General features: G+C 36.6%; 1 protein-coding gene across 1 annotated transcript; it reads left to right on the top strand.

Moving 5' to 3' along the window:
- Positions 1–457: 457 nt before the first annotated feature.
- LOC120197252 (histone-lysine N-methyltransferase ATX2-like) lies at positions 458–26,891 on the top strand. Its single transcript, XM_039198849.1, has 25 exons — positions 458–1,145; positions 1,570–1,621; positions 1,707–1,781; positions 1,919–2,138; positions 2,629–2,752; positions 2,856–2,960; positions 3,492–3,697; positions 4,101–4,193; positions 4,311–4,405; positions 5,571–5,732; positions 6,782–6,925; positions 7,716–7,763; positions 14,827–14,944; positions 15,020–15,085; positions 15,166–15,227; positions 15,420–15,476; positions 16,474–16,542; positions 16,689–16,890; positions 17,573–17,857; positions 24,317–24,378; positions 24,462–24,539; positions 24,650–24,745; positions 25,405–25,508; positions 25,583–25,727; positions 26,634–26,891. The coding sequence occupies exons 1-24, from the start codon at positions 619–621 to the stop codon at positions 25,722–25,724; spliced, it is 3,192 nt and encodes a 1,063-aa protein (XP_039054780.1). The 5' UTR covers positions 458–618; the 3' UTR covers positions 25,725–25,727; positions 26,634–26,891.

A 26,891-nucleotide genomic window follows, 5' to 3' on the forward strand; every position in this document is an offset into this window, starting at 1 on the left:
AAATATTTTAATTCATTCACGAAAAAAGAAATTCCATTTTTTAAGGGAAATCCATATGCTTTCACCATGATTTTGAATTTAATGAACAACAGATCAAAACCAAATGGGATTTCATAGCTAACAATAAGAAATGGAGATAAAATTACAAAAAAATGATAAAAGAAATTTTAAAAAATTGATAGAATATTGAAATTTTGTAGGTTAATGTTTAAAATTAGGATTAAAGTAAAATAAAGTGTAAAATTTAAAAACTACAATTACTATTATTCAATTTATTAACCGTGACATCAGTTTGGTTAATTGGGGTGATTATGTTGTAATGTTTCAGAGTTAGAGGATGTAAAAGAAGTTCCCTATAGTTGGGGGACTATATAGGTACTTTACCCTTATATTTTTACTCTGCATATTATTTCACACATAGAAGAGGTGCCCTTGGCCTTGTACTTGCTCGGCGGGAAAGCGAGAATTTTGGGGCCAAACAAATATAGAAAAAAGGAAGCCAGTATTTTTTCTCCCTCCAAATTCCCCAAATCCCCATTTAAAACCCTAAAAGCTCTGATTCTTCTTCCTCTGCCCCCCGAACCCCTCATTTCCAACTCTCAACAGCTCCTTCCATCCATGGCATTTCCCAAGAAAGGAGACGAGGAAGAAGCCGAGACTCCGATTCGCTACGTTTCCTTGGACCGCGTCTACTCCGCCGCTTCTCTATGCGTGAGCGCCACTAACTCATCCAACGTCATGTCCAAGAAGATCAAAGCTCGTAAACTCATCGTCGGCAACGGTCACCTCCTCAAACCCCACAATCCCCCCGTCCTGCACGTCTACTCTCGTCGCCATAAACGCCCTTGCCAATGCGACTCCTACGACCCTTTGCTCCAAGAAGAGGGCGAAAAGACAGTGGCCAAAGGTGAAATTGATGAGACTTTGAGGAAAAAGAGGAGGGTTAGGAGTAATGAGTTGGCCAATTTGGGGGCTGACCCGAGTGTTTTGTGCCAGCCAGATCGCTCGCGTTTGAGGGATTGTAGAAATAATGGCAGTGTTAATAATAACGTGAAAAGTAATTCTGTTAAGAAAATGAATCATATTTCTACTCTGAATTCTCTGCGGGGTTTCATTGTTTCCGCTACTGCTAAGAGATGGGTCAGGTCAGTGTTCTTTTTTAAATTTATTTCGTTTTTTATATGCTTTTAGTAAATATCGAGGATGGCTTAATTTAATGTATTGCTGATTTAGATTAAATATTTGCTACTGAATCTTGTTTCTATAGGAGATATAAAAAAGGCATTTGGGGTGCAATGCAAACATATGTATGAAATTTGTTTGGAATTGGCGTGGTTTCTATGTGTGTGGGGTTTATCTATAATCAATCGATTTTGCTTTATGAAATTATTTTCTGGATTTGAAGTCAAAGTAAATAGCTGAAAGGAGTCTTGGTAAATTGGGTTTAAATGGCTGCAATCTTGATGCAGAAGGCGTTTGTTTGAATTTTCCTCCTTTCTCATTTTTAACTACAGATTATTGTCTATATATTTTGGTTATATTAACTGGAAAATGTTGTAAATTGATTAGGTTGAGTTTTGACGGTGTTGATCCAAAAGCATTCGTTGGATTGCAATGCAAGGAAAGCATTTTAATGGCTCTTTGAAGTTGCTACTTCTAGACATTGAACTTTCATACATCTTGACTCAAATCTTTTTTGATTACAGGTTTTTTGGCCATTGGATGCTGATTGGTATTCAGGTCGAGTTGTTGGGTACAATTCGGAGACTAACAGACATCATGTATGGCCATTGTGTGTATATATATATATATACTATTTTACTCTATGATTATAGAAATTGTTTTGGCATTTAATAGTGTAAAAATATACTTTATTTCATGGGCTGGTTTCTTCATTATTTGAAAAGTTCAAATGCAGGTTGAATATGAAGATGGAGATACGGAGGATTTGATGCTTTCTAATGAGAAACTGAAGTTTCATGTTTCTCATGAAGAGATGGAGCGCCTGAACCTGAGATTCAATGTTGATAGTACAAACAATGGTTGCTATGACTATGATGAGATGGTTGCATTGGCTGCCAGTCAAGATGATTGTCAAGAACTTGAACCTGGGGATGTTATATGGGCAAAACTTACTGGTTTGTACTAAATTCATCTGATTCCTATTATGTTAATCGGAGACAATTACAACTTACTATAGAAAGTGTTTTACTGTCATGACATGATATGTCAAGGGTTGTCAATCTGTCATTGATTATTGGCTATGATACACTTTGGAGTAATTTGTTTGAGATGAACCTGGAAGTTGGGAAATATTTTTGAGGACTCCTTCCTTCTTAGTCTCTGATGGTTACATAGTTTTTCTTAGAAGTTGATTTTGTGTGTACCTATGAATTTTATCATTTGTTGTTGAAGCTTTTGCATTTGTTGAAGAATAATAATTGTTCAATTTTTCTACAATGGTCTTGCAAGGTTTATCAGAATTTGACAAGTGCTCTTTGTATGTCTCCGGGGTCTAGTGCTATAAATATATCTTGATGCATTTAATGATGAATGATTTTTCTTTCAAGTAAGTTATCAATATTTATGTATATTTCAATGAGATTATCTTTTGAGTTATTGCTGCAGGTCATGCAATGTGGCCAGCAATTGTGGTAGATGAATCACTTATTGGTGATCGTAAAGGTTTGAGTAAGATTTCTGGTGGAAGATCAGTTCCAGTTCAATTTTTTGGCACCCATGATTTTGCAAGGTGTGTATTTTAATGTTGTGAGAAATAAGGTTCTTGTTTTACATGGATGCTAGACTTCTATATCTTGAGGGCTGATTTCATCAGTTCCTTTTGTAATTGTCAGAATAAAATTGAAACAGGTGGTCTCTTTTCTCAAAGGGCTTCTCTCATCACTTCACCGGAAGTGCAAGAAACCTCGTTTTACTATGGGTTTGGAGGAAGCAAAATTGTAAGTTATTTTTAGTTGCTAAGGTTCATTTAGTTCAAGTTATGAAAAATAATGTGATAAAGAAAGTTTTCCCTCTTCGCATATATCCATCGTTCTTATTCCAATGGAATACACATGTCTATCAATTGTTTCGATGTAAAGCATAGTTCGGACTAACATTGTGAATGAATTGAAAACAATGTTCTTCTGAGGTTATTCAATATGCCTCTTACTCATCCTTGCTTCCCATTCTTGACTTTTATGCTTTTGCATGTAGCCGTGGGGATTGTTAACCTATTTGTTATTCTCCAACTTTCTTAGGTGATTACATCTTGTTTAAATGATTTATGGGCATTTATGCTTTTGGTATTACTTAAGTTTGGTGCTACCGAATCAATTTTGTATTCTTCTTTGATGTAACTCCTCCTGTCTTTGTAGTTGTACAGTTCCCTTAACTATGACAATGATACGTATAATACCATGTTTTTTTACACTCTTGCAATTTTGTGCAAGAGTTAACAGTCATGTGCTTCTATCTTTTGTTCCAAACAGCTATTTGTGTGAACAGAAGCTTCCAAGAAGAATGTTACAACTACAAAATGGAAGGACCGAGGATGAAGGTGATGCAAGTTGTGAAGATAAAGAAAATATAGATTCCATTGAAGATCACATGAAAAAAAATCAGGGGATTCAGATAACTCTTAGTGGACCTAGAGGTTCTTCTTATGTTATAGGAGACTTGCAAATAATTAGCCTCGGTAATTTCTGGTGGCCTTGAATTGCTTTATTTGTATAAGTTGAGATGTCATACAATTTTGCATCTGATGCATAGATGGTTAGGCATATTTGGCTATTCACAACTTTTCAATTCTCTTTTGCCTCTTGGATTTTGATTTTTCTTTTGGCAAATTGTCAAGTACTGTTAAAGCAGATGCTTGGTGTATGTGTGCTTCAGAGGTAAGCTGGAAATTATGCTAGTGGAAGTAGTTAGTAAATTGCTGATGGCCAAACTCTTTCTAGAGTTAGTGCCAGTCCAGTTAGAATGATATGTAGCTGGGTTGAAGTTTCTGGTGATTTGATTTACTTCCGATTATCAAGTACCGTTTTCTAAAAGATTGAAAGTTTAATTATTACTCATAGATTGTGGGACTATTGTTACAGGAAAAATTGTCAAGGACTCGGAATATTTCCAAGATGATGGGATAATCTGGCCTGAAGGGTACACTGTTGTTAGGGAATCTATTTCAGTAAAAGGCAAGGCATTTTGTCTTTTACTTTATGCATAATACTTTCTATTTTATTTTTTCAATTTCTTGTGCTTATCCTATTTTATTGGCAACACGTGACATTTGATTTTCCCGTGTCTGTTAGATCCAAGTATTTGTACCTTGTATAGGATGGAAGTGCTGAGAGATCCTCAGTCAAAGAATCATCCTCTATTTAGAGTGGCGTGTGATGGAGAGAAGGTTAGTTGTTTAACATGATGAAATGATTTTAAAGTTACTGTATTATGCTGCCTCCTTGTTTTGTGCATTTGCTAATCATGGCACATTTTGCACTTTCTCATGAGTTTCTCATTCCAGTTGTCTAATTTTGTTCATGATGCATCACTTCACTGTTTTTGGGCTTGCTAATAATATGGTTTTCCACGTTCTGTTAGATCCAAATAAAATAATTAGATGTCATTGTACACCATCTGTTCTTGGTTTAGGCTGTCCATGCTTCCTTAGAACTTTCACGTGTGTGAGGCCTAGGAGATACTAGAGTTATCTCTTGTTTGGTGTTGTAATCTGGAGTAACATTTAAGAGTGGTTAGGATTTCAAATAACCACATGAAGCCCATTAACTTAATAAAACTTGTTAAGGACTCCTTCAGGTTCTAAGAAGAGAATATTTGGATATAAATTTGAATTTTGTTGCTAATCTTGTGATATTAAGGCCGTTTTTCTTTGATCATCATCTTTACTTTATCATTGTGTGTTCATCATGGGGAATATCACATGATTCAGGATGCTCATTGCTCAAATATGTTCTTCCTTCCTGGTATTGGTCTTATCTCTCATTACAGGGAATATGGGGATATAAGGGAGTTCTAGGTCTTTGGCAAACTTGTAGTTTAGATGAGTAAAAAATTAAATAAATAAATGATGAGAAGAAAGTGAATGGTCGTTAAAGCTAACTTAACCCAGAACCCAAACGTCAAACAAAGTTTATTACCAGTTGGAAAAATGTATTTCCTGTAATAGATTCCACTAGAATATTCAAATCTTTGGTGTTTGTAAAGGTTTCAGGAGTTTTGTTTTGTATGATGGGAGAATATCGCTGCTGCTCAGGTATTCCAATACCTTGGAGCTTGTTGTGTCAGTTATCAGAATGGATGAAGTAGTAATTGAAATATCTAAATACATATATATTAGGAAATTGTAGAAGTATGATTGCATTCCTTTTTTGGTTTCTTGATTCTTAATCTTTATCCACAATAGATTTTTCATCAGTTATTGGATTCATAGTTTGCATATATTCCTTACTGGACTGGCAATTCATATTACTATCACTGCTTTTGTTTAAATTGGTTCTTACTGTCAAAATTATTGAGTGTAGCACCTAATCTATATTGAGTATTTGTATCAGTTTGAAGGACCAGACCCATCAGCTTGCTGGAATAAGATATATAGAAGGATAAGAAAGATGCATAATGATTCTTCTGATTCCAATGCTTCAAAAGGAAGATTCTTTGAATCTGGCTCTGATATGTTTGGTTTCTCCAACCCTGAAGTTATAAAATTAATACAGGTACAGTAGTATCTTCATTTTTCCTTAGATTTGAAGTTGCACCTAGGAAGCACGGACACACATCATACAGGTCTGACACTGTATACGAGAATTAAAAAAAATGACATGAATAAGGCAGCAGGTGCCAATAAAAAGTGTAAAACTAATACTTATCAATTAAACATTTACATGCAAATAGCTTTTGAATTTAAATATATTAACTTCAAAAAAAAAAATCATTGGATAAATTACTAATTGTTAGTTTTGTATTTTAGAAGGAAAAAGCAAAATAATATAAATCTTATTTGTGTGTCTGAACATGTTAAGCCATCTCCTAAACATGTTTTGATGGAGTGTAATTTTTTGACGTGTCCTTGTGTGTCTGACATGTATTTTTCTGTGTTGCTATATCCGGGATGGACATGTGTCCGACACTTGGACTCTTCCCTGCCAGAAGTGTCTGTACTTCATAGGGTTGCACTTAGTGGTATACAAAATTCAATCTTATTATTCAGTACTTTGTTATGGATCAATCTCAATTATCTTGTACACTGTTTTTATTAAACAAATTCCATAAACCAATATATGGTTACCCTCAAATTCGTCCTTATAATTAAATGTTCACTTATGCTCACCATTTTGTGCTTTTCATTCTTTAACTTTGAATTTTTTTTAAAGAAAAAACTTGATAGTTCCATTTTGCTAGACTTATTGACTTGAGGCTGAAATCTTATATATGATAATTATTACTTCTATTATGCCCTGCTGCCTAAATGACCGGCTGAGTGGTCCAAGCAGGAATTTATTATCTTTATGGATGACGTTTAATTGTTGAACTAATAACAGAGTCAGGGTCTATATATGCTATATTTATTTAAGGCAGGATTTTTGTGTTTTAACTTCCCAATCTGCAAGAACTTTCAAACTGCTTTTGTAATGGCTTTGGTTTTAATAGGACATCTTATGATATTTATTCTCTTTGTTGGTTATATGACTGCAAGTGTTGAGACCTGTACTTGCATGATTCTATTATTTTTGTAGGTTATAATGAGTTCCTATCATACTGACAGGGGTTGTCAAAATCCAGACTTTCTTTAAAGTTCTCTGCATCCAAGTTAGCCTCTGGAAGGTTTCGAGACCTGCCTGCTGGTTATAGACCTGTTCGCGTTGACTGGAAAGACCTAGATAAGTGTAGTGTCTGCCACATGGACGAGGTAAACAGCAATTTAATATGTTCTGATACTGTCACTATCTTCTTTCTATATAAGGTGTTTTACATGCTAATAATTGTTCTACGTTGTCCCTCAGTGGTCGGGTTTTAGATTGGATGCTTTGAGTCAGTGTTCTTGGACAATTTTGTGAATGTGGATCATGTCATATTCCTTCGGAACCATAAACAAATGGATATTGACTTTCATTATATGCGCATATAGTTTTTTCCCCTTTAAATATGTAAATGTGAATCAGTGAAACAATCCATATTGTTATCAAATTCTAATTTTATGATGGGAATTTGAAAGTGAGAAGATACCTATCAGTTTTATATAGAAAAAGATTGCTAATATCTAAATAAGTTTTTAAACAAACCACATCAGAACAAGAGTGACATAAGATGCGACACCTAATAGCACCGGCCATGAAAAACCATTTATTGTTAAAATTATTCCTGGAAATTCTTTTTGGCATATATAGGAACTAATTGCTGTCAAAGTACTCATTATAGAAAACATGATAACACAAAAGTGCTGGCTCAATTTACCTGGTCACTCTTTGATTTTTCTTTTGTTCTTATTTATTTATTTATCTATTCTATTCTCTTTTTAACATCCTTTACCAGTATTTTGTTTTGTTTCTCTCTCTTTCAGAGACGCTAAGCCTAGTTTGATCATGCTTTTCTAAGTTTCTGTTTCTGCACCTTTACCCTTGTTATCGGTTGAATCTTGTTGTCCTCTTATGATTTTGATTCTTGACTTTGTTACCTGACTGATGTTGCTTTGCTTTTAGGAGTATGAGAACAATCTATTTCTCCAGTGTGACAAATGCAGAATGATGGTAATGCTCTTTTACATGTTTCATATGAATAACATGCCATTTATGTTATCATTGATCAGACAACTGGATATTCATCAACTTTTCATCTGTAAAATTGAATGCTATCAATTGTCAGTCGAAATTGATTGCTTATTCTTTTTTAATCCAATGTTGTCAAGGGCACACTTTAGGCACTAGAATCCGTATATTGCCTCAGGCACAAGGCGCAAAGAAAGCGCTAACTTGAGTGATAAAGTGAAATATTTTTGGACGTATGTGATTTCAATTGTCAATCGAAATTGATTGCTTATTCTTTATTAATCCAATGTTGTCAAGGGCACACTTTAGGCCTAGAAGCCGTATATTGCCTCAGGAACAAGGTGCAAAGAAAGCGCTAACTTGAGTGATAAAGTGAAATATTTTTGGACATACATACATACATACATGCATACATGCATACATGCATACATGCATACATGCATACATCCAAAAAGCTTTAGGTATATAATAAACGCTAGAGATTGGTTTACTTTTTTTTGTTGATAGAAATAGGAGGCCTCATTAAAAACCACCATTATAGTTGGCTCTTATGAAGAGGCAACTAGCGGAAGGAGGAAAAGAGTACCTCAATTTATAGATAAACTATAAATACATAAGAGTACATTTACACAATAAACTACCCGAAATAAAACACCAAGCATTACAACAAAAACCTCTACACATTCAACCAATACCCTCCTTAGCTAACTTATCAGCCTCCCAATTACAGTTCCTAGGAATTAATCTGACAATAATCTCCCTAGCAGAAACTAGTGCTCCAATTTCCTCGACCATAGAACTGAAAAACGTAGGAGCAGAGAATGGTATCAAAATCCAGTCCACTGTAGTTTTAGAATCGTCTCTATGATTAGTCTTCCCTTCAAAGCCCATTCAGAAAAAAGGAAAACAACAATTCCTTTTTAATGGCTTTCAATTCAGCCAAAGTAGGAGGACCTGACCCAACACAATAGAGAATGTGGCTAAAGTATAGCAATTAGTCTTTCAAAATTCCTCCAATTTCACCTTGCAATCCATCACTTCTAACCGCCCTATCGACATTGAATTTAAAAAAATCAGGTGGTGGTGGAAGCCAACATTTAATCTTCTTTCCCTTAGAAGATTTAATACGAATCTTGTCTGCAAGCGAGGGATCCCCTCCTAGTAAATCTACCTGAATAGTAACCTGAGGTTATTTAGCTAAAAATCATTTAGCCAGCCTAAATATGGAAATAAAGAACAAAGAAGAACTGTCAAACTTCCAATTTTCAAACACAACCAAATTCCTAGCCTTCCATAATGACTAGAAAATAACTCCCGAGATAAAATTCCAAATAGAGGAATAAGGCCTTAGAAAAGACCATGAAGAGAGCAGGGAAGAGGGGTCTTAAGGCAAAACTAAAGAAATATCCCAACACCTTAGGAATCTATTCCACAACTCCCTTGCAACTGAGCATGAGATGAAAAGGTGTTGAATTGTTTCTTCATGCTTCTGGCATAAAGGACAAAGCACATCTTCCAAGGGAACTCCTCTTTTCTTTAACTCCACTCTAACTGCCAATTTCTGATGAGAGATCTGCCAGAGAAATGCTTCAACTCTAGAAGGGGCCAGACCATACCAAACCCACTTATTCCACTCGAAACTACCTCCCGTTTTGGTAGATAGCGTTAATCGGCTAGACTTGACTGAGAACAGACCATCACCCTTCCCTGACCAAGCAAGAAAGTCATCCACTGAATCATCCAGAACTATATTCTCAATCAAAGACATTAAGGCAACCCATTGATCTAATTCCTAATCGCATAGATTCCTCCTTAACTGAATATTCCAAACCCAACCATTATTTTCGAAGCTACCGAAATCTGCCACTTTCCCCCATTTGATAGTAGATAAAGCAAAAATCTGGGGAATTGACTTTTTAACATCGAATCATTAACCCAAACATCATTCCAGAATGCAATTGATCTACCATTACCCACTTGGATCTTCGAATTAGATCTCAAACAGTTCCCTATTTCATCTTTTTTCACATAATTTTTCAGAATACCTCTCCAGATCCATGAGTCTTGAGTAGAGGCAACATTGCATATAGATAGAGTCAAGTTACTTACATTACTTTTGCAGCAAAGAAACTTTTTCCATTGAGACTCTTTTTCATTAGTGAATTTCCAAACCCATTTCCCAAGCAACACTATTTACCAAGCTTAGATCCAAGACTCCCTCTTCATATGGTTGACACACCGTTTTCCAATTTACCCAATGTATATGTTTTTTTATTGGACCTTCTCCCCAAAGAAATTTGGCCATCAATGAGTTCAACTTTTGATTGGAGAAGAAGTGGTATAGGAGGAATCCTAAAGGATGTTGATAATATGTAGCTGGCTTCCTTTTCGAGAGCAACAGGTCCGTGCCCTCCGATTCAGGCAGAGATTTTTGCGATCAAAGCAGGGTTAGAGTTATTTTTTGATTCAGTTTGGAGGGATAAAGGTTTTTTAATCTTGGAAAGTGATTCTTTTCTTGCTCTAAAATGGATCAACAACCCAGATTTGTGCCCGGTTCTCTATGTTGACTTGATCAAAGAAATTCAGAAGACAGTGTTGCAGTTTAGTGTTTCTCTTAGGCATATTAGCAGATGTATTAATGGGAAGCTGACTGTTTAGCTAAATTTGGAATAGGTTAGTGAGTGCTGAGGTTGTGGCTTGGTGAGTTTGGGGTTTCAGGGGTGGTGTAAGTCGGTTTTGTTTGTGTGTGTCGGTCTGGTTGTATTTCCTATGTTTGGTAATAAACTATGGGCACCCTTTTCCCTTGCCTTTGGTTATTGTGCTTTTTCAACACAATAACTAAGAAGGGGGTTTTTAACGGGGCCTATTTCCTATAAAAAAAAATGAGTTCAACTTTTGACATACCTTGAACGGAATTTTGAAAATAGATAGGTAAAAAATAGGCAATGAGGATAGCATCGATTTCACCAACACCAATCTTCCAGCCATCGACAATGAAGAAGCTTTCCATCCTGCTAATATGTTGTTAAACTTTTGGATTACTGGCTCCCATAGAAAATCTGAATTTTTCTTTGCACCAAGTGGTAAACCGAGATACGTCATAGGAAAAGATCCCACCCCACATCCTGCTTCACACGCCCATTCTTTTAAGATGTTCTCTTCCACATTAATACCATGGGTTTCTTTAAGAAATTATGGCCAATCTTGAAGCCTTTTATTATGAAATTTGTTGAAGATTTTTACAATGGAAGGACTTGGGAGCATGGGGTTAATCATGCATTTATTACTTTGATCCCCAAGATCTGAAATCCTGAAGGAATCGAGGACAACAGACCGATCAGCCTAGTTGGCAGTCTCTACAAAATAATTTCCAAAGTCCTAGCTATAAGGCTTGTTTCTGTTATTAAGGATATTGTAAGTCCCACACAGTTCGCATTTATTCCTGGAAGGCAGTTGCTTAACTGTGCCTTTTTATCCAATGAAGCTATTGATTTTTGGAGGAAAAAAGGAAGGAAAAGTGTTGTTTTCAAGGTTGATTTTCGAAGAGCTTATGACTCGGTGGAATGGCCGATTTTGTTGAGATTACTGAAAATTATGGGATTTGGAGATTGGTGGATTTCTTGGATTGATTTTTGCATTTCATTTGCCTCTATTTCTGTCCTAGTCAATGGTTCTCCAACTAAGGAATTTAAGATGGGCAAAGGGTTGAGACAAGGATGCAATTTGTCTCCTCTGCTGTTTAATATAGTTGAGGAATTACTGAATTTAATGTTGACCAGGCTGCTGATTGTGCTTTGTTTGAAGGGTTCAGTGTTGGTAGGGACGATAATATGTTCCATTTGACTCACTTGCAATTCGCAGACGATTTAATACTATTCTGCAGGGATTCTCCTACTCAGATTCTTAATATAAGGAGAGTTTTGAGGGTTTTCAGTTTAATGTCAGGACTCCATCTTAACTTATCCAAGAGTAAGTTGTTTGGTGTTAATTTAGATGAGGAGATTCTATAGGATTGGGCTTCTATTGCAGGTTGTGGTGTGGGGGCTTTTCCTATGACTTACCTTGGGTTACCCATTGGTTCAAACAGAAATTCAGAATTGTTGTGGGAATCAGTAATTCAAAAGTTTAACAACAAATTAGCAGGTTGGAAAGCTACTTCATTATCGATTGCAGGGAGATTAGTGTTGGTGAAGGCAGTTTTGTCATCCTTGTCGATTTTTTTCCTCTATATTCAAAATTCCTTCAAAGATTAATCATAAGCTAAATTCTTTGATGGCTAATTTCCTTTGGGGGATGGTCCTATAAAGAAACGGATTCATTGGGTAAATTGGAAATCGGTTTGTCAACCTTATGAGGAGGGTGGCTTGGGAGTTATGGATTTGTCTATGGTTAATAGAGTGTTACTTGGGAAATGGGTTGGAAGTTTGCAAATGAAAAACACTCTCAATGGAAGAAGATGGTATGTTGCAAGTATAATATCAGTAATTTAACCCTATCAATTACTAAGGCTGCAAACCCTCATGATTCATGGATTTGGAGAGGAATTTTGAACAACTATGCGAAAAAGGATGATATTGGGGACTGTTTGAGGTATAATTCGAAGATTCAAGTGGAGAATGGTAAATCAATTGCATTCTGGAATGACGTTTGGGTGAATAATTCTACTTTAAAAGAACAATTCCCTAGGATTTATGCTTTATCGACTAATAAATCAAGATCAGTTGCAGACTTCGGTAGTTATGAAAACAGTTGTTGGGTTTGGAACATTCGATTAAGAGAGGAATTTATGCGACTGGGAATTGGATTAATAGATCTCTCAAATGAAATTGATTGATAATATTGTTTTGATGGATTCAGTTGATGATTTCCTGACTTTTTCAGGAAATGGAGATGGTTTGTTCTCAGTTAAGGCTTGTAGATCAACACTTATACGCAGTTCTGGAGGGAATTTTCAGTGGAACAAATGGGTATGGTTTGGATTGGCTCCTCCAAAGGTTGAAACATTTCTATGGAAACTATCTCATCTAAAACTAGCTGTTAGAGTGGAGTTGAAGAAAATAGGTGTTCCTCTTGTAGATTTACTATGTCCTCTATGTCAAACGAAGAAGAAACAATTCATCATCTCTTTATTTTGTCCTGTTGCTTGGGAGCTGTGGAATAGGTTCAACAGGTTATGGGAGGTTTCTACAGTTCTGTCAAGAGATCCCTTGTCTTTACTTTGCTCTTGGTCTTTTATAAGGCCTTCTTCTATCTGGAATTTTATACCGGGAGTGGTTATGTGGTCGCTTTGGAAGGTTAGGAATTTAGTGGTGTTTGAAAATTCAAACTTTGACAGTCATACTCTGTTCTTCATTTGCAGATTTAGGCTTGCCAAATGGTTTTTAGCTAAATTTCCTAAGGCTAATATCCAGGTCGATTTATTAATAGGGGATCCTCGGCTTACACACAAGAGTGCACTTAATTCTCCTAAAAAGAAGAAGGATCTTGTTGGTTTCCACCTCCACTTGAATTTTACAAATTCAATGTGGATGGGGCGGTTAGAGGTGATGGCTTGAAGGGTGGAATTGGAGGATTGTTGAAAGATTCGATTGGCTCTACTTTGATCGCTTTTTCTAAGGCTGTGGGACCAAGTCCTCCTTTTTTTGCTGAGTTGAAAGCTATTAAAGAAGGCATTGATTTGTTTGCTGATTCGGAATGGGTGCTAAAGGGAAGACTAATACTTGAGAGTGATTGTAAAACGGTAGTGGATTGGATTTTGAGGCCTTTTGCTGCCCCTTCGTTTTTCAGTTCTTTGATTGGGGAAATTGGGAATTTAATTTCTGCTAGGGACATTATGGTTAGGCTAGTTCCTAAGGCTTGTAATTGGGAGGCAGAAAAGTTAGCTAAGGAGGGGATAGGTTGATTGTCTTTAGTGTTTTAGTGGTTATGTTTGGTATTTTATTTAGGGTGTTTATTTGTAATCTTTAGTCTTATGTAATCTTGGTTTATTAATCTACTGAGGTACTCTTTTCCTCCTTTCGCTAGTTGCCTCTTCTTAAAAGCAACTATGAGGGAGGCTTTTAATGAGACCTCCTTTTCCTATAAAAAAAAATTACTCTTAGACAAATTTAAATGAAACCCTAACATAAGACTGATCACCCTCAACACTTTCCTAATATTTAGAATATGAGTAGGAGAATCTCTGCAGAATAAGATTAAATCATCTGCAAATTATAAATGAGTCAAGTGAAAAGGATTATTTGACCTGCTAATTTTGAACCCTTCAAAAAGACCAAGATCAGCAGCCTTAATCAACATTAAATGTAAGAGTAACCCAACTATATTAAACAACAAAGGGGATAGACTACAGCCTTGACTAACCCTTTACCCATATGAAATTCTTCTGTTGGAGATCCATTAACTAAAATAGAAATTTAGGTTGAAGAAACACATTGTTCAATCCATGAAATCCACTTTTGTCCAAAACCCATGACATTCAATAGTCTCAAGAGAATCGGCCATTCAACCGAATCATATGCTCTACGAAAATCAACTTTAAAAACCACACCTTTCCTCCCTTGTTTCCTCCAAAGGTCTATGCTTTCATTGGCAAGAAAAGCACAGTCAAGCAATTGTCTGGTCTACTTTATTTACGAAATATACAAATTTTTTACTGGTCAATATATATGCTTTCCTTATGGTCCATTTCTGTTGTTGAATGCTCAATTTTTGAGAAGCAGAGAATTTAATACTATTCCCGTCTTACCAGTAAAAGGTATATCAAATGAAAAAAGTGAAAGATCAAAGAAATTAAAGATAACTTCAATTAGGCATGCTTTTGTTATGCTATCACTTTACAGAAAAGTGCTCCTGATCAAATGGGCTTCGCCCCTGAAGGACCTGAGGTGCTTTTGTTGTCTAGTGCTGTGCTAAGGTGCAAGAAGCAAGAATCAAGCACATGCCTTGACAACATTGTATTAATATTCTCCTACGTGATTAATGCATGAGGGTGCACATTTGTCTTTTGAAATTTCTAGTTGCTCCATCTTAATTAATGATCGTCCAGGTGCATGCTAGATGCTATGGTGAACTTGAGCCTGTTGATGGTATTCTATGGTTGTGCAACTTATGCCGCCCTGGGGCACCCGAGTCCCCTCCACCTTGCTGCCTTTGCCCTGTTATAGGTATTTGGCTTTCTTAAGTTCTTGTTCAGAGCCAAGAGTTATGCATCACTGAATCTGTGAATCAATCTCTTATAGGGGGTGCAATGAAGCCTACGACTGATGGCCGTTGGGCTCATCTGGCTTGTGCCATATGGATACCTGGTCTGTGTCCTTGTAATTTACATTTTCTTCTTGTCTTTACATTTTATACGTAATGTACTGACTAAACATTTATGTTCCAGAAACATGTCTATCTGATGTCAAGAGAATGGAACCCATTGATGGGCTAAATAGAATCAGCAAGGTACCTCTCTTACTGTAATTTTGAATATATATTTGTTCACACGACTTATTTAGTGCTTTTTGATGTTGTCTGGTGTGGATCTTGGACCTCAGTTCAAAGCTAAATTCCATATACCCTTGATTTCCATGCAAATCAGACTTTTAAATAATGTAAGTTTTCTTTTCTCTCTGATCATTTCGTTCCATATTACAGGACCGGTGGAAGCTGCTATGTAGCATCTGTGGTGTATCTTATGGAGCTTGTATTCAAGTAAGCTTATGACACATTGTTGTTTAATGTTTTTTTGCTGTAGTTTCTTGTTGAAACTTACCCATCTACATTATGTTAGTTTCTATGTGATATTGATGTCTATTGGAATTTCTGATGTTCATTTAGGGTGCTTATTGATACGAGAACTTTTAGTATATGTTGTTTCAGTTCTGCTGTGGTTAATTTTAAGAGTGTCATGGTTATCTAGAATCCAACTCCCGATAGAAAAAGAAAATGACCTTTTATGTGTTTGAGCATGTTTACATTTTGTCTATGTTGCTTGACTTCTTAACAAATAGAAAACTACCCCTAATGACTAGTGTTGTGAAGACACTAAAGTGCAGTGAGAAACAAGGATTTTTCCTTTAACCTTCTGGTGTGAGGCTATTCTTATTACACATTTGCCCTAGCACGCTTTATTAAGCTTTGGGCTTCAAGGATTTTGTAAAGATTGTTTCTATTCTTTTGGCTTAAAATGGAAATAGCAAGTACTCACTAATTTAGACTTTTTAAAGCTATGGGTACCATAGAAGTTTTATATGTTAATGCTGAATGAATCTATCTTTTCCAATTTGTTCCCCTGAAAACAACCATAAAATCCGGAACTTGAAAAATGGGCTTGATTTGTATTAGTCATATTGGGTAAGCAGATCAACGTGTCCGAAATATATCATTCTCGGTGAATGTCTTTCAAGTCCATGCACAACATCTTTTGTTTAGGTCCTTTAAAGCATGTTTGTTGGTCTTTTAGTATAAGATGGTTAGGTAAGAAACAGATATCACTCATGGTTGAGTCCAATGCCTGACACCCATAGTTGAGTCCAAGAAAATGTAGAATGTAGAATTCCTGCATCAATGGACATTTTGGTTAAGCTTGATGTTTGTTTTAACCTTAACAGTATGTCAAAATAATCATTTTTAATTTGTGTTCTACTATACATAACTTTCCTCGTGCTTTCAGTGCTTATATTTGTTTCATACAATGCTTATTATTCAGTGTTCAAATCCTATGTGTCGGATAGCATATCATCCACTTTGTGCACGTGTTGCTGGTCTCTGTGTTGAGGTAATATCAGTCTATTGTGAAATTACTTTAGGGAATTCTTTGCAGTTATATTTTTCCGTTGTTTTGAGTAATTGTAATCATTGTGTTTGTAACTCATGGAGAACGTGGTTCATATACTTCCAATTTGCCTTATTATTGTTTCTTAGCTTGAGGATGAGGAGAGACTGTTTCTCCTCTCAGTAGATGAAGATGATGAAGATCAATGTATTCGTCTACTTTCCTTTTGCAAGAAGCATAGGCAACCATCTAATGATCAAATAGAAGCATCCGATGAACAAGTTGGTAGAATAATACGTCAATGTTCGGATTACACTCCACCTCTTAATCCATCTGGTTGTGCTCGGACCGGTATGCTATTGCTTGTTGCATTATCTTCATTGATTGTACTTTTGGTATTCTCGTTACCTTGCAGTTTGATTCCTTTGATGTCTCTTGCTTTCTATGTCTTAGCATTTTTTTTAAAAATTTTGGTGGATTATTTCAACCTCATTCAATTTAATAATTTATTTTAAGTAATGCATATGGTGTTTATAGTAATATTATTTCAAATTGTGTACATCTGAATTTGGCTCATGGTTTCTTTATATGATAGCTTTATGGGTGGCTATTTAAGTTTCTCCTTTTTTAAGGGCGCTTGGTGCGGTGTCTTAGATCTACAAAATATGAAGGCGTATTATTGGCTAAGCTAGCTAGCAGTTTTTAGATCGCTTATAGATTTGAGCAGGATGGTGAGTAAATTGCCTTTATTTTATCTTTCTTCTGGTTCATGTACGAGTGAGATGTTTTTAGCTTATTCATAATCCCACCAATGTTGAATCCCACTCTTGATTGCATAATTCCTTGCGTATGGGATTTTTACTCCTATGAAGTTACCTTCCTTCTCTCAATTGGCTAAAGAAATGGTAAATTGCATTCAATTTAAGGTTATCCTACCCATCCTATATAGAGAAGCAATTTTGGCTTCAGTGTGGTTTTAATTTACTGTTAGACCAAGGCTGGATACTATAAGCCAAATTTTTGTTTGGTGCAGAGCCTTACAGCCATTTTGGAAGAAGAGGCCGAAAAGAACCTGAAGCCCTTGCCGCTGCATCCCTAAAGCGCTTGTTTGTAGAGAACCAACCCTACTTGGTTGGTGGCTTCTGCCAACATGCAATGTCAGGCACCACAGTGCCTAACAATAGAGTCAATGGTATCAAATTCTCTTTTAGTCTTAACAAGCTTAAAGCTCCCCAGCTAGATGCTCCTAACAACATCCTCTCTGTGGCTGAGAAGTATGATTACACGAGGCAAACCATTCGAAAAAGACTGGCATTTGGTTAGTGATTACTATTTTTCTTTTTCATTTTTTGTGTGTGCATGTGTGGGGGGGGGGCGTAAAACTTCCTCAGTATTAAGGAAGCAGGGCTGGTAAAACTTTATTATTATTCAATGTGTTCTGAAAAATTGCTGATAGTGATAGGAAAATGGTAGTCAACATTCTTTATGTCCTAGAATTATGATCTGTGATGTTACCAATAGAAACTTGCGGTAAATGCACTGCACGGTTGGATTCAATGATTTCTTCCGGGCCTTTTCTCATGGGACCTATTACAGGTTGAAATATATAATTAATTTGGGCTACAAATGTTGTCCAGGTTGGGAAAATTTTGAAGTGCATATAAGCTATTCCGTGTAAAGAAGACGTAAGTAAAAAGGCTTGGTAGGGGATAGAGGTTGTCCCATTGAATTGAAAAGTCGGAAAAACTTGTTCCGAATAAATCATATTTTATTTCTGCCGAATATGATTTGACTTAAATAGAGTTTACAATGTAACAACTTTTCATAAAAGGATGCATAAAATTAGCGACAGAATAAAACTGATTCTATCTAATTAAAACTGATTCTATCTAATAACTAACAGAATAAAAATTGATTCTATCTAATTAAAACTGATCCTATCTAATAACTAACAGAATAAAATATCTAGTTAACAATCCTAATATTTAATTTAGATATTCTCGACACCCCCCTTCAAGCTGGAGAATAGATATCAATCATTCCCAGCTTGGACAGAAATCCTTCGAACATCGTAGAAAACAGTCCCTTGGTGAGAACATCGGCAAGCTGCTCTGATGATGGAATAAACGGTATGCAGATATCGCCATTTTCCAGCCTCTCCTTGATGCAATGTCGATCTATTTCGACATGTTTGGTCCTGTCATGCTGTACAGGATTCTGAGCAATACTGATTGCCGATTTGTTGTCGCAATACAACTTCATCGGTTTATCTCCTTCAACCTTCAGCTCCTCCAAGATTCTCCTAAGCCATAACGGCTCACATACTCCTTGCGCCATGGCTCTGAACTCGGCCTCCTCACTGCTTCTAGAGACAACTGGTTGTTTCTTGCTCCTCCAAGTAACTAAGTTGCCCCAGACAAAGGAGCAATAACCGGTGGTAGATCTTTTGTCTGTAGAACTTCCGCCCCAATCAGCATCAGTGAAGATCTCCACTCTTCGACTTTCATTCATTGAAAACATGATTCCTTTTCTTGGACTCCCTTTCAAGTAATGAAGAATCCGGTAAACAACCTTGGAGTGTTTTTCTGAGGGACAATGCATAAACTGACTAACCAAGCTCACATCAAATGCAATATATGGTCTCGTATGAGCCAAATAAATCAGTTTCCCCACCAGCTTCTGATACCGATTCTTGTCCACAGGCTCAGCACCATCTTCTTTTTCGAGTTTTTGATTCGGATCAATAGGAGTCGCCACTGGTTTACATCCGAGTAATCCGGTCTCTTTCAAGATATTGAGGACATATTTCCTTTGCGAGATAATTATACCTTTTGAGGATCTAGCCACCTCCATTCCAAGGAAATATTTGAGTTGTCCTAGATCCTTGACTTCAAACTGGTTAGATAAGTTCTTCAGCGACTCCAACTCTACTGTGTCATCTCCTGTCATAACAATGTCATCTACATACACAATTAAAATAGCAATTTTACCATTATTGTGTTTGTAGAACATAGTATGATGGACTGGGCCCGAGTGTAACCATGTTGTTTCACAGCTCTCGTGAATATCTCGAACCAGGCTCTCGGAGATTGTTTCAATCCATAAATGGATTTCTTTAGCTTGCAGACCCTGCTATCCTTCAATTCATCAAAGCCTGGAGGAACTTCCATAAACACCTCTTTCACTAGCTCACCGTTTAGGAACGCATTCTTCACATCAAACTGTCTGAGAGTCCAATGCAGATTGGCGGCTAGTGAGAGTAGGACACGTACGGTGTTTAGTTTGGCCACAGGAGCGAAGGTTTCCTCGTAGTCAAGGCCGTATGTCTGAGTGAAGCCTCGTGCCATGAGTCTTGCTTTGTATCTCTCGATCGAGCTATCTGCATGGTATTTGATGGTGAACACCCACTTGCTGCCTACAGATCGTTTCCCCTCAGGTAAAGGAGTTAGATCCCACGTGTCATTCTTCTTCAGGGCCTTTAACTCCTCAAAAACTGCCTCTCCATCTCGGAACCTCTAGAGCTTCATGTATCGACTTAGGTAGTTCATCATCCATAATCCTGGTGGAAAAAGCTTTGAAATCTGGAGAGAGTTTATGATAAGACATGAAATTGGATATTGGATGTTTTGTGGTACATGATCTGACACTTTTGCGCAAGGCTATGGGTTCAAAGAATTCTGTAGAAGGCTCTAAATTTGGAGAAGAAAGAGAAGTCGTACCTTAGACCATAGTCGAGTCCGATGGTTGGCATACCTTGGGGGCCAATGAAACATTACTTGGTCGAGTCATCCTTCTAGAATAAACACGAAGTTCAGTAGGTGGTTCCAAGTTGGTTTCTACCTGAGTCTCACGAGATTGTGAATTTATAGGTTGTGAAATCCTAGGATTAGTTACAGAAATATGAATTGGTTCCACTGAGCTATTTACAACCAATTTTGGCAAGGATGTTTGTTCCCAAAAACTCATTTCAGAATCATTCTCCCCCGAAAGAGAGTTTTTGTCAAAAAAAAGGTTGTTTTTCAAAAAACGTGACATCCATACTCACATAATACTTCCCAGATTTAGGATCAAAGCATTTATACCCTTTTTGTGTTGGTGAAAAACCTAGAAATATGCATTTATGTGCTCGGGGATCAAGTTTTCCTCTATTTTGGCCGTGTATATGAACAAAAGCAATGCAATAAAAAATTTTAGGTGATAAATCAGTGAAAGATCTATTTTCAGGAAACATATTCTTTAGAGCTTGCAAAGGAGTGATATAATTAAGAACTCTTGTAGGCATTCGATTTATCAAATAAGACGTTAAGAGTGCTTCATTCCAAAAACGATTAGGAACATTCATAGCAAACAATAAAGCCTAGCCACCTCTAATAAATGCCTATTTTTTCTTTCAGGAACTCCATTTTGTTGGGGAGTATCAACGCAAGAACTATGATGAATAATTCTTTTTTGTTTCAAAAAATCACCTAAGATTGCATTAAAATATTCTCGGCCATTATCGGTTCTAAGAACTTGAATATTTGCTTGAAACTGAGTATAGATCAGTGAGTGAAAATTTTTGAAAACACTTGTTGCCTTGGATTTTTCTTTTAGTAAATAAATCCACGTGACTCTAGTGTGATCATCAATGAATGTGATGAACCATCTAGATCCTGAGGCTGTTTTTACTCGTTAAGGACCCCAAATATCACTATGCACAAGAGAAAAAGGTTTTGATGGCATATACTTTAAAGATGGATAAATAGATCTATGATGTTTTGCCAATTCACAAACTTCACACTGAAAAGAAAAACTGCCTTTTTTTTTGAAAAGATTTGGAAACAAATATTTCAAGTAATTAAAACTAGGATGGCCTAACCTATAATGCCACAACATTATTTCATTCTCACAAGACAAGGTAGTAAAGCATCTTGGTTTCTGAACTTGTTTATCTGAAGGATTTTCCGTGACCAAGTGATAGAGTCCATCAACCTCCTTAGCATTGCCAATCATCTTCCCCAAACAAGGGTCTTGAAATTCAAATCCAACAAATGTTATTGTAGCAATGCATTTGCAATCATGAATAATACGATTAACATAGATGAGATTGCCCTTCCTCTGATAAAGGAACTCATTTTGAGTTAATCATGTAGGACCTCCTTAATGAGAGCTGCTGGAAATGCGGTATTAATGATTTTCGAAGACTGCTTCATTGAGAAGTGTGAAGAACGATTAATCAGAGACTCTCGCAGAGTGGTTCTCCATAGTGGAAGCTTGGTCAGAGAGTTTGATATTGGAGTGTCGCCGAGTATGGCTAGTATGCGAGGGTGTTCCGTTTCACGCATGGAATTGGGATACTTTCAAGATCATTGTTGATAGTTGGGGTCAGTTACTAGCAATCGATGAAAGCTGTCAGTCACATCATCCTTTGACCGGGAAAAAATTCAAGTCCTCGCAAAGGCTGGTGCGAGAATTGATGCCACGTTGGAATTGAAAGTTGGTGACAACTCCTTCAAGATCATGGTGCATGAGATAGAGTCTTCATTCAAGCCGAACTCTTGGGCTCCTGAAGAAGACGAATCTCATTAGATCTCGTATTTCTATTTGTGGTTTGATTTAGTTTATATGATTGTAGGTGTTGCTTTAATTTTGTATGTTATGTTGCGTTGTTTAAATCCTATTGTTGGAGGTGTAATTAGTAACAAGGTGATTCGACTGTGACTTTGGTTGAGGTTATATGAGGTTAAGATGGTGGTTGTAATGGTGTATATCACCATAGGAGGATATTATGTGTAACCTTTTGTATTGGGTATTTTTATTAATAAACTTTGAGGTACTCTTTTCTTCCTTCCAATGTTCGTTAACATACTTCTTAGTATGTGAACGAATACAAAGGGAGTTTTTAATGAGACCTCCAACTTCTATCAAAAAAATAATGATAAAGCCTTTTCCAGCTATAGAGGTTAGAGAACCATCAACAATTTTTACTTTCAGATTACCAGATAAAGGAAAATAAGATGAGAATATGGAGGAACTACCGGTCATGTGATCTGTTGCCCCTGAATCTATGATCCAAGGGTTTGATTTAGAACCGACTATGAAAGCTGTAGGATATGTACCTTTTTGGGCTAATGATGAAGAGGCAATATAAGATGATGGGTTAGGAGTGTTAGATATGGAATGGGAACTCATTAGTTGATACAATTGCTCTAGTTGTTCTTGCTGAAGGCAGACGGTTCTGAGGCAGGTTTCGGCTCTTCAGAAGCATCTTCAGATGAGGCATGGAATCTCTTTACATTACGAGAATTCCGATTGGCTGAAAAATTCTCGGCTGTCTTCCCGTGTAGCTTCCAACACTTGGCTTTAGTGTGTCCCGGCTTGTTGCATTGCTCGCAGATTGGCCAATCTCTGTCGTTCCGACGATCGTTGCAACGTGGTGGCTGACCTGAGAACAAGGCAGAAGACTCTGTGGGATTTGGTGAGTGGCCTCCAAGCATGACTGTCCGTCGGCTCTCTTCTCGTCTGACTTCGGAGAAGACTTCTCTTGTGCTTGGTAGTGGTTCACGACCAAGAATGCGCCTTCTGACTTCATCCAATTCCTTGTTAAGGCCGCCAAGGAATTCGAAGACGCATTCTTTTTCCACCATCTTCTGGAATAGAGCCCTGTCCTTAGCATAACTCCATTTGTAGTAGCTGAACATGTCAACCTCTTGCCACAAGGTATTGAGGTCGGTGTAGTATTGAGTGACAGTTTTTTCTCCTTGTTTTAGCCTCCATAACCGAGTTTTTAGCTCAAACCATTGTCCTGCGTTCCCGAGATCAGAATAGGTCTCGTTCACAACATTCCAAATGTCATGAGCAGTAGGTAGGAAGAGATAAGTTCTCCCTATACTCGGGTCCATGGAATTTATGAGCCAAGACATAATCATCGAGTTTTCTGCCTCCCATCTTTCAGATTCTTCATCTTCTTCGGCAGGTTTCGTAGTGGTACCTAAGAGATAGCCGAATTTTCCACGGCCACGAATAAATTGTTTTACAGATTGTGATCACTGTAAGAAATTATTTCCATTCAACTTGTGAGAAGTGATGAATATGTTTTGGAAGGATTCAGTGTTTAGGGTGATTGAGGGTGAGCGAGTAGAACTCATAGAGTCGATACCAGAGGATCATCATAGGGTTTGGCCATTTTGGCTCTGATACCATAAAGTCGGAAAAACTTGTTCCGAATAACTCATATTTTATTTCTGTCGAATATGGCTGACTTAAATAGAATTTACAATGTAACAACTTTACATAAAAGGATACATAAAATTAGCAACAGAATAAAACTGATTCTATCTAATTAAAACTGATCCTATCTAATAACTAACAGAATAAAAAGTGATTCTATCTAATTAAAACTGATCCTATCTAATAACTAACAGAATAAAATATCTAGTTAACAATTCTAATATTTAATTTAGATATTCTTGACAAATTGAAATCAAATAACATCCCTTTTTAGGTAAAAAGGAGGCTGCCTTGTGAGTAAAATCAGTGATTGTAGATCTATTCAAACCCCAAACCTATTGGGTGCCACCCTTGAAGGATCATTCCAACGCTTTTGAGTATATGTTTACTAGTGTAGTATTTTATTCTGCTTAATGACATAATCACTGCAATCTATGGCTAGTAGTTTAGTTTTTCCTCTTTAAAGAATAATCTGGAAGTTTAAAATAGTCACTTGTTCCTTTTTGTTGTGTGGCATTCATTTTTGTCCTAGTTTTTCTTGGGTAATTGGAATTGCATTTGTCTGTAGGGAAATCAGGAATTCACGGGTTTGGAATCTTTGCAAAGCATCCACATAGGGCAGGAGACATGGTAAATTAATGTGCTTTAATACGTTGTAGGATTCTCTGGACCTTTTTCTAGAGTACATGAAATGTAACGCTTATTCTCTGTAGATGATTGAATATACTGGCGAACTTGTTAGACCTTCCATAGCTGATAGGAGGGAACATTTCATTTACAACTCATTAGTGGTACGTTCTTCATTATCTCATACATTTGCATGTCTGGATTATTGTCCTATGGGCAATCTTAGAGAGCTCATTATCAAAGTTTGAAAGATGCTAAGTAATTTATCTCTCAGGGTGCTGGCACCTATTTGTTTCGAATTGATAATGAAAGAGTGATTGATGCCACTAGAGCAGGAAGCGTAGCACATCTAATCAATCACTCATGTGAAGTAAGTACTTTTCACCCTTGCTTTTGGTGATATAGAATGCTTTGTGCCCTTCTGTTTCTAATCATTTGGCTTCATAAGATGTTTGCATCAGAATTCTTGCCATAGATTTTTGTTTTCTTTCCATTTTTCCACTTGCATGGGTAAAGATGAGTGTGTGAAATGGTACAAGATGAAAAAGTTTCAACCCTAACTTTGTGATTTAATTTGCTTCATACCCTTCTGTCTCAATTTGTCTGGCTACATCTGATATTTCTGTAGTTCTTTTTAGTTATTATTCTTGTCATGCATGTTTAAATTTATTCCACTTTTACCTTCACATGGTCATTAGGAGTCCACTAAATGGTGTATTTATGAGATGGTAATGAATGAAAATGTTTTCTTTAGATAGTTAATGAAGAAGCATGTTGTTTGCATCTTGGACATGGAATAAATTTGAGATTATCTGAAGTGAATAGGGTCAAAGACAACGTGACAGGGGGAGTATAAAAGTTCCTTTGATGTAATCAAGTTATTCTAGTATGATACGAATTGTAGTTTGTGTTGACCAGGCAGAAATACTTCTAAAAATGCTTATGTGGCATTGTAACTCTTATCAGTTTCTATTGAACAAAATGCATAGAAAAGATGTTAATGATTTTTCTCTTTTGCCCTTTGTGCAGCCCAATTGCTACTCGAGAGTTATTAGTGTTCATGGTGATGAGCACATTATCATTTTTGCAAAGAGAGATATTAAACGATGGGAGGAGCTGACATATGATTATAGGTTCTCCTCTAATCCTATGCATCAGTTTTTTCATTAATTATGTTCCACAATCGTCACTGACTTCTGTCTTGAAGGTTCTTTTCCATTGACGAGCGTTTGGCATGCTACTGTGGTTTTCCAAGATGCCGGGGTGTTGTTAATGATACCGAAGCTGAGGAACAAGTCCCAAAGATATTAGTAAACCGTAGTGAATTAATACAATGGACAGGAGAATGAAAGGTAACAACCAATAGATCAATTATGCACTTAAATTTATATTTAGCTTATTGTATTTTGAATGAAGTATGCGTGAGAAGTTGGAAACTAAAAATCAGCAATTTTTATGCAATAGTTTGTGAAAGCATGCCAGCAATACTGATGAAACAAGAACTCAGTCCATTTGAATCCTTGCATTACATCATATGCAAGTACATCATCTATCATTCATGACATGAAAACAAATTTAATGAGCAATACAGACTGATATGTAATGAATTTACTTTTTTTCTTGTCAATTATAGTTTTAAAGTAATAAAGTTAATGCCCAGTTCTCAATCTCATTGCAATATAAATTGATTTAATTTGGTGTTTCTATTCTTTGAATATTGTCTGTGTTTTGTTGAATATTCCGTAATAAATCACTCCAAACATCGATTATTCAGAAGTTTTTCTTCTTGATTTGTTGACTTTTCAATTTTCTTGAAGTACTCCTATCCAACACATATCTGGACATTCATATTGGGATCTGATCCTTCTAAGTGTTCTCCAAATACGTGAAAATCTTGGAAAAATTGAACATATACTCATGTTTGACCCTCACAACCGAGTAAAATAATTCAAGTGTCCCCACTTCAAATGCATGTACATGTAGGTCTGTTCTATGTCATCTAAATTTGGCTGTCAGAGATGATTACGTAACCGACATGGTTATGCTCAAGTTTTATGTTTAAGATATATCTAGAGGATCATAGCTCATAGTTGAATGTGTCAGACAGATATTGGACATGGATGCTTTAGGTAAAATTAAGAATCCGAATAAAGAGCAAAATAAAGAATGTGTTGGGGGGCGGGATAAAATGTTTTAGGTACCTGTCTTCCGCCCTTTGGCTCCATCCCTGATTTTGGATTGTTGCTTGCTTCAACCAGGTTTCAATGCCAGTGAAATCCCTTCAAACTCATTCGACAATTGAGACGCCAGTTCGAGATCGTCCCTCTGGTTCTCTTCTCCCACTTGCACCTCTGTTTTCCCCATTATTTCTTATTCCAAGTGGCTCTGCATATGATTTATCTTCATCAAGCTTGTTCTTGGATTGGATTAACAATGCGGAAAGATGTTTAAATTTCTGAACCTCCCGGTATAAGAGGAAGGTAAGATTCTTTGGCTGAGCATTACTTTAGCCCTTT

The sequence above is a fragment of the Hibiscus syriacus genome, unplaced genomic scaffold, assembly GCF_006381635.1.
Source record: "Hibiscus syriacus cultivar Baekdansim isolate YM2019G1 unplaced genomic scaffold, ASM638163v2 tig00004777_pilon, whole genome shotgun sequence".
NCBI lineage: Eukaryota > Viridiplantae > Streptophyta > Magnoliopsida > Malvales > Malvaceae > Hibiscus > Hibiscus syriacus.

What these genes read in the sequence shown, in the direction of transcription:
- LOC120197252 (XM_039198849.1), top strand. Translation starts at nt 619, where the DNA reads ATGGCATTTCCCAAGAAAGGAGACGAGGAAGAAGCCGAGACTCCGATT. An exon ending in GTGTCTGCCACATGGACGAG is followed by an intron (nt 6,926 to 7,715) that starts GTAAACAGCAAT and finishes CTTTGCTTTTAG; the next exon opens with GAGTATGAGAACAATCTATT. An exon ending in GAGCTGACATATGATTATAG is followed by an intron (nt 25,509 to 25,582) that starts GTTCTCCTCTAA and finishes TCTGTCTTGAAG; the next exon opens with GTTCTTTTCCATTGACGAGC.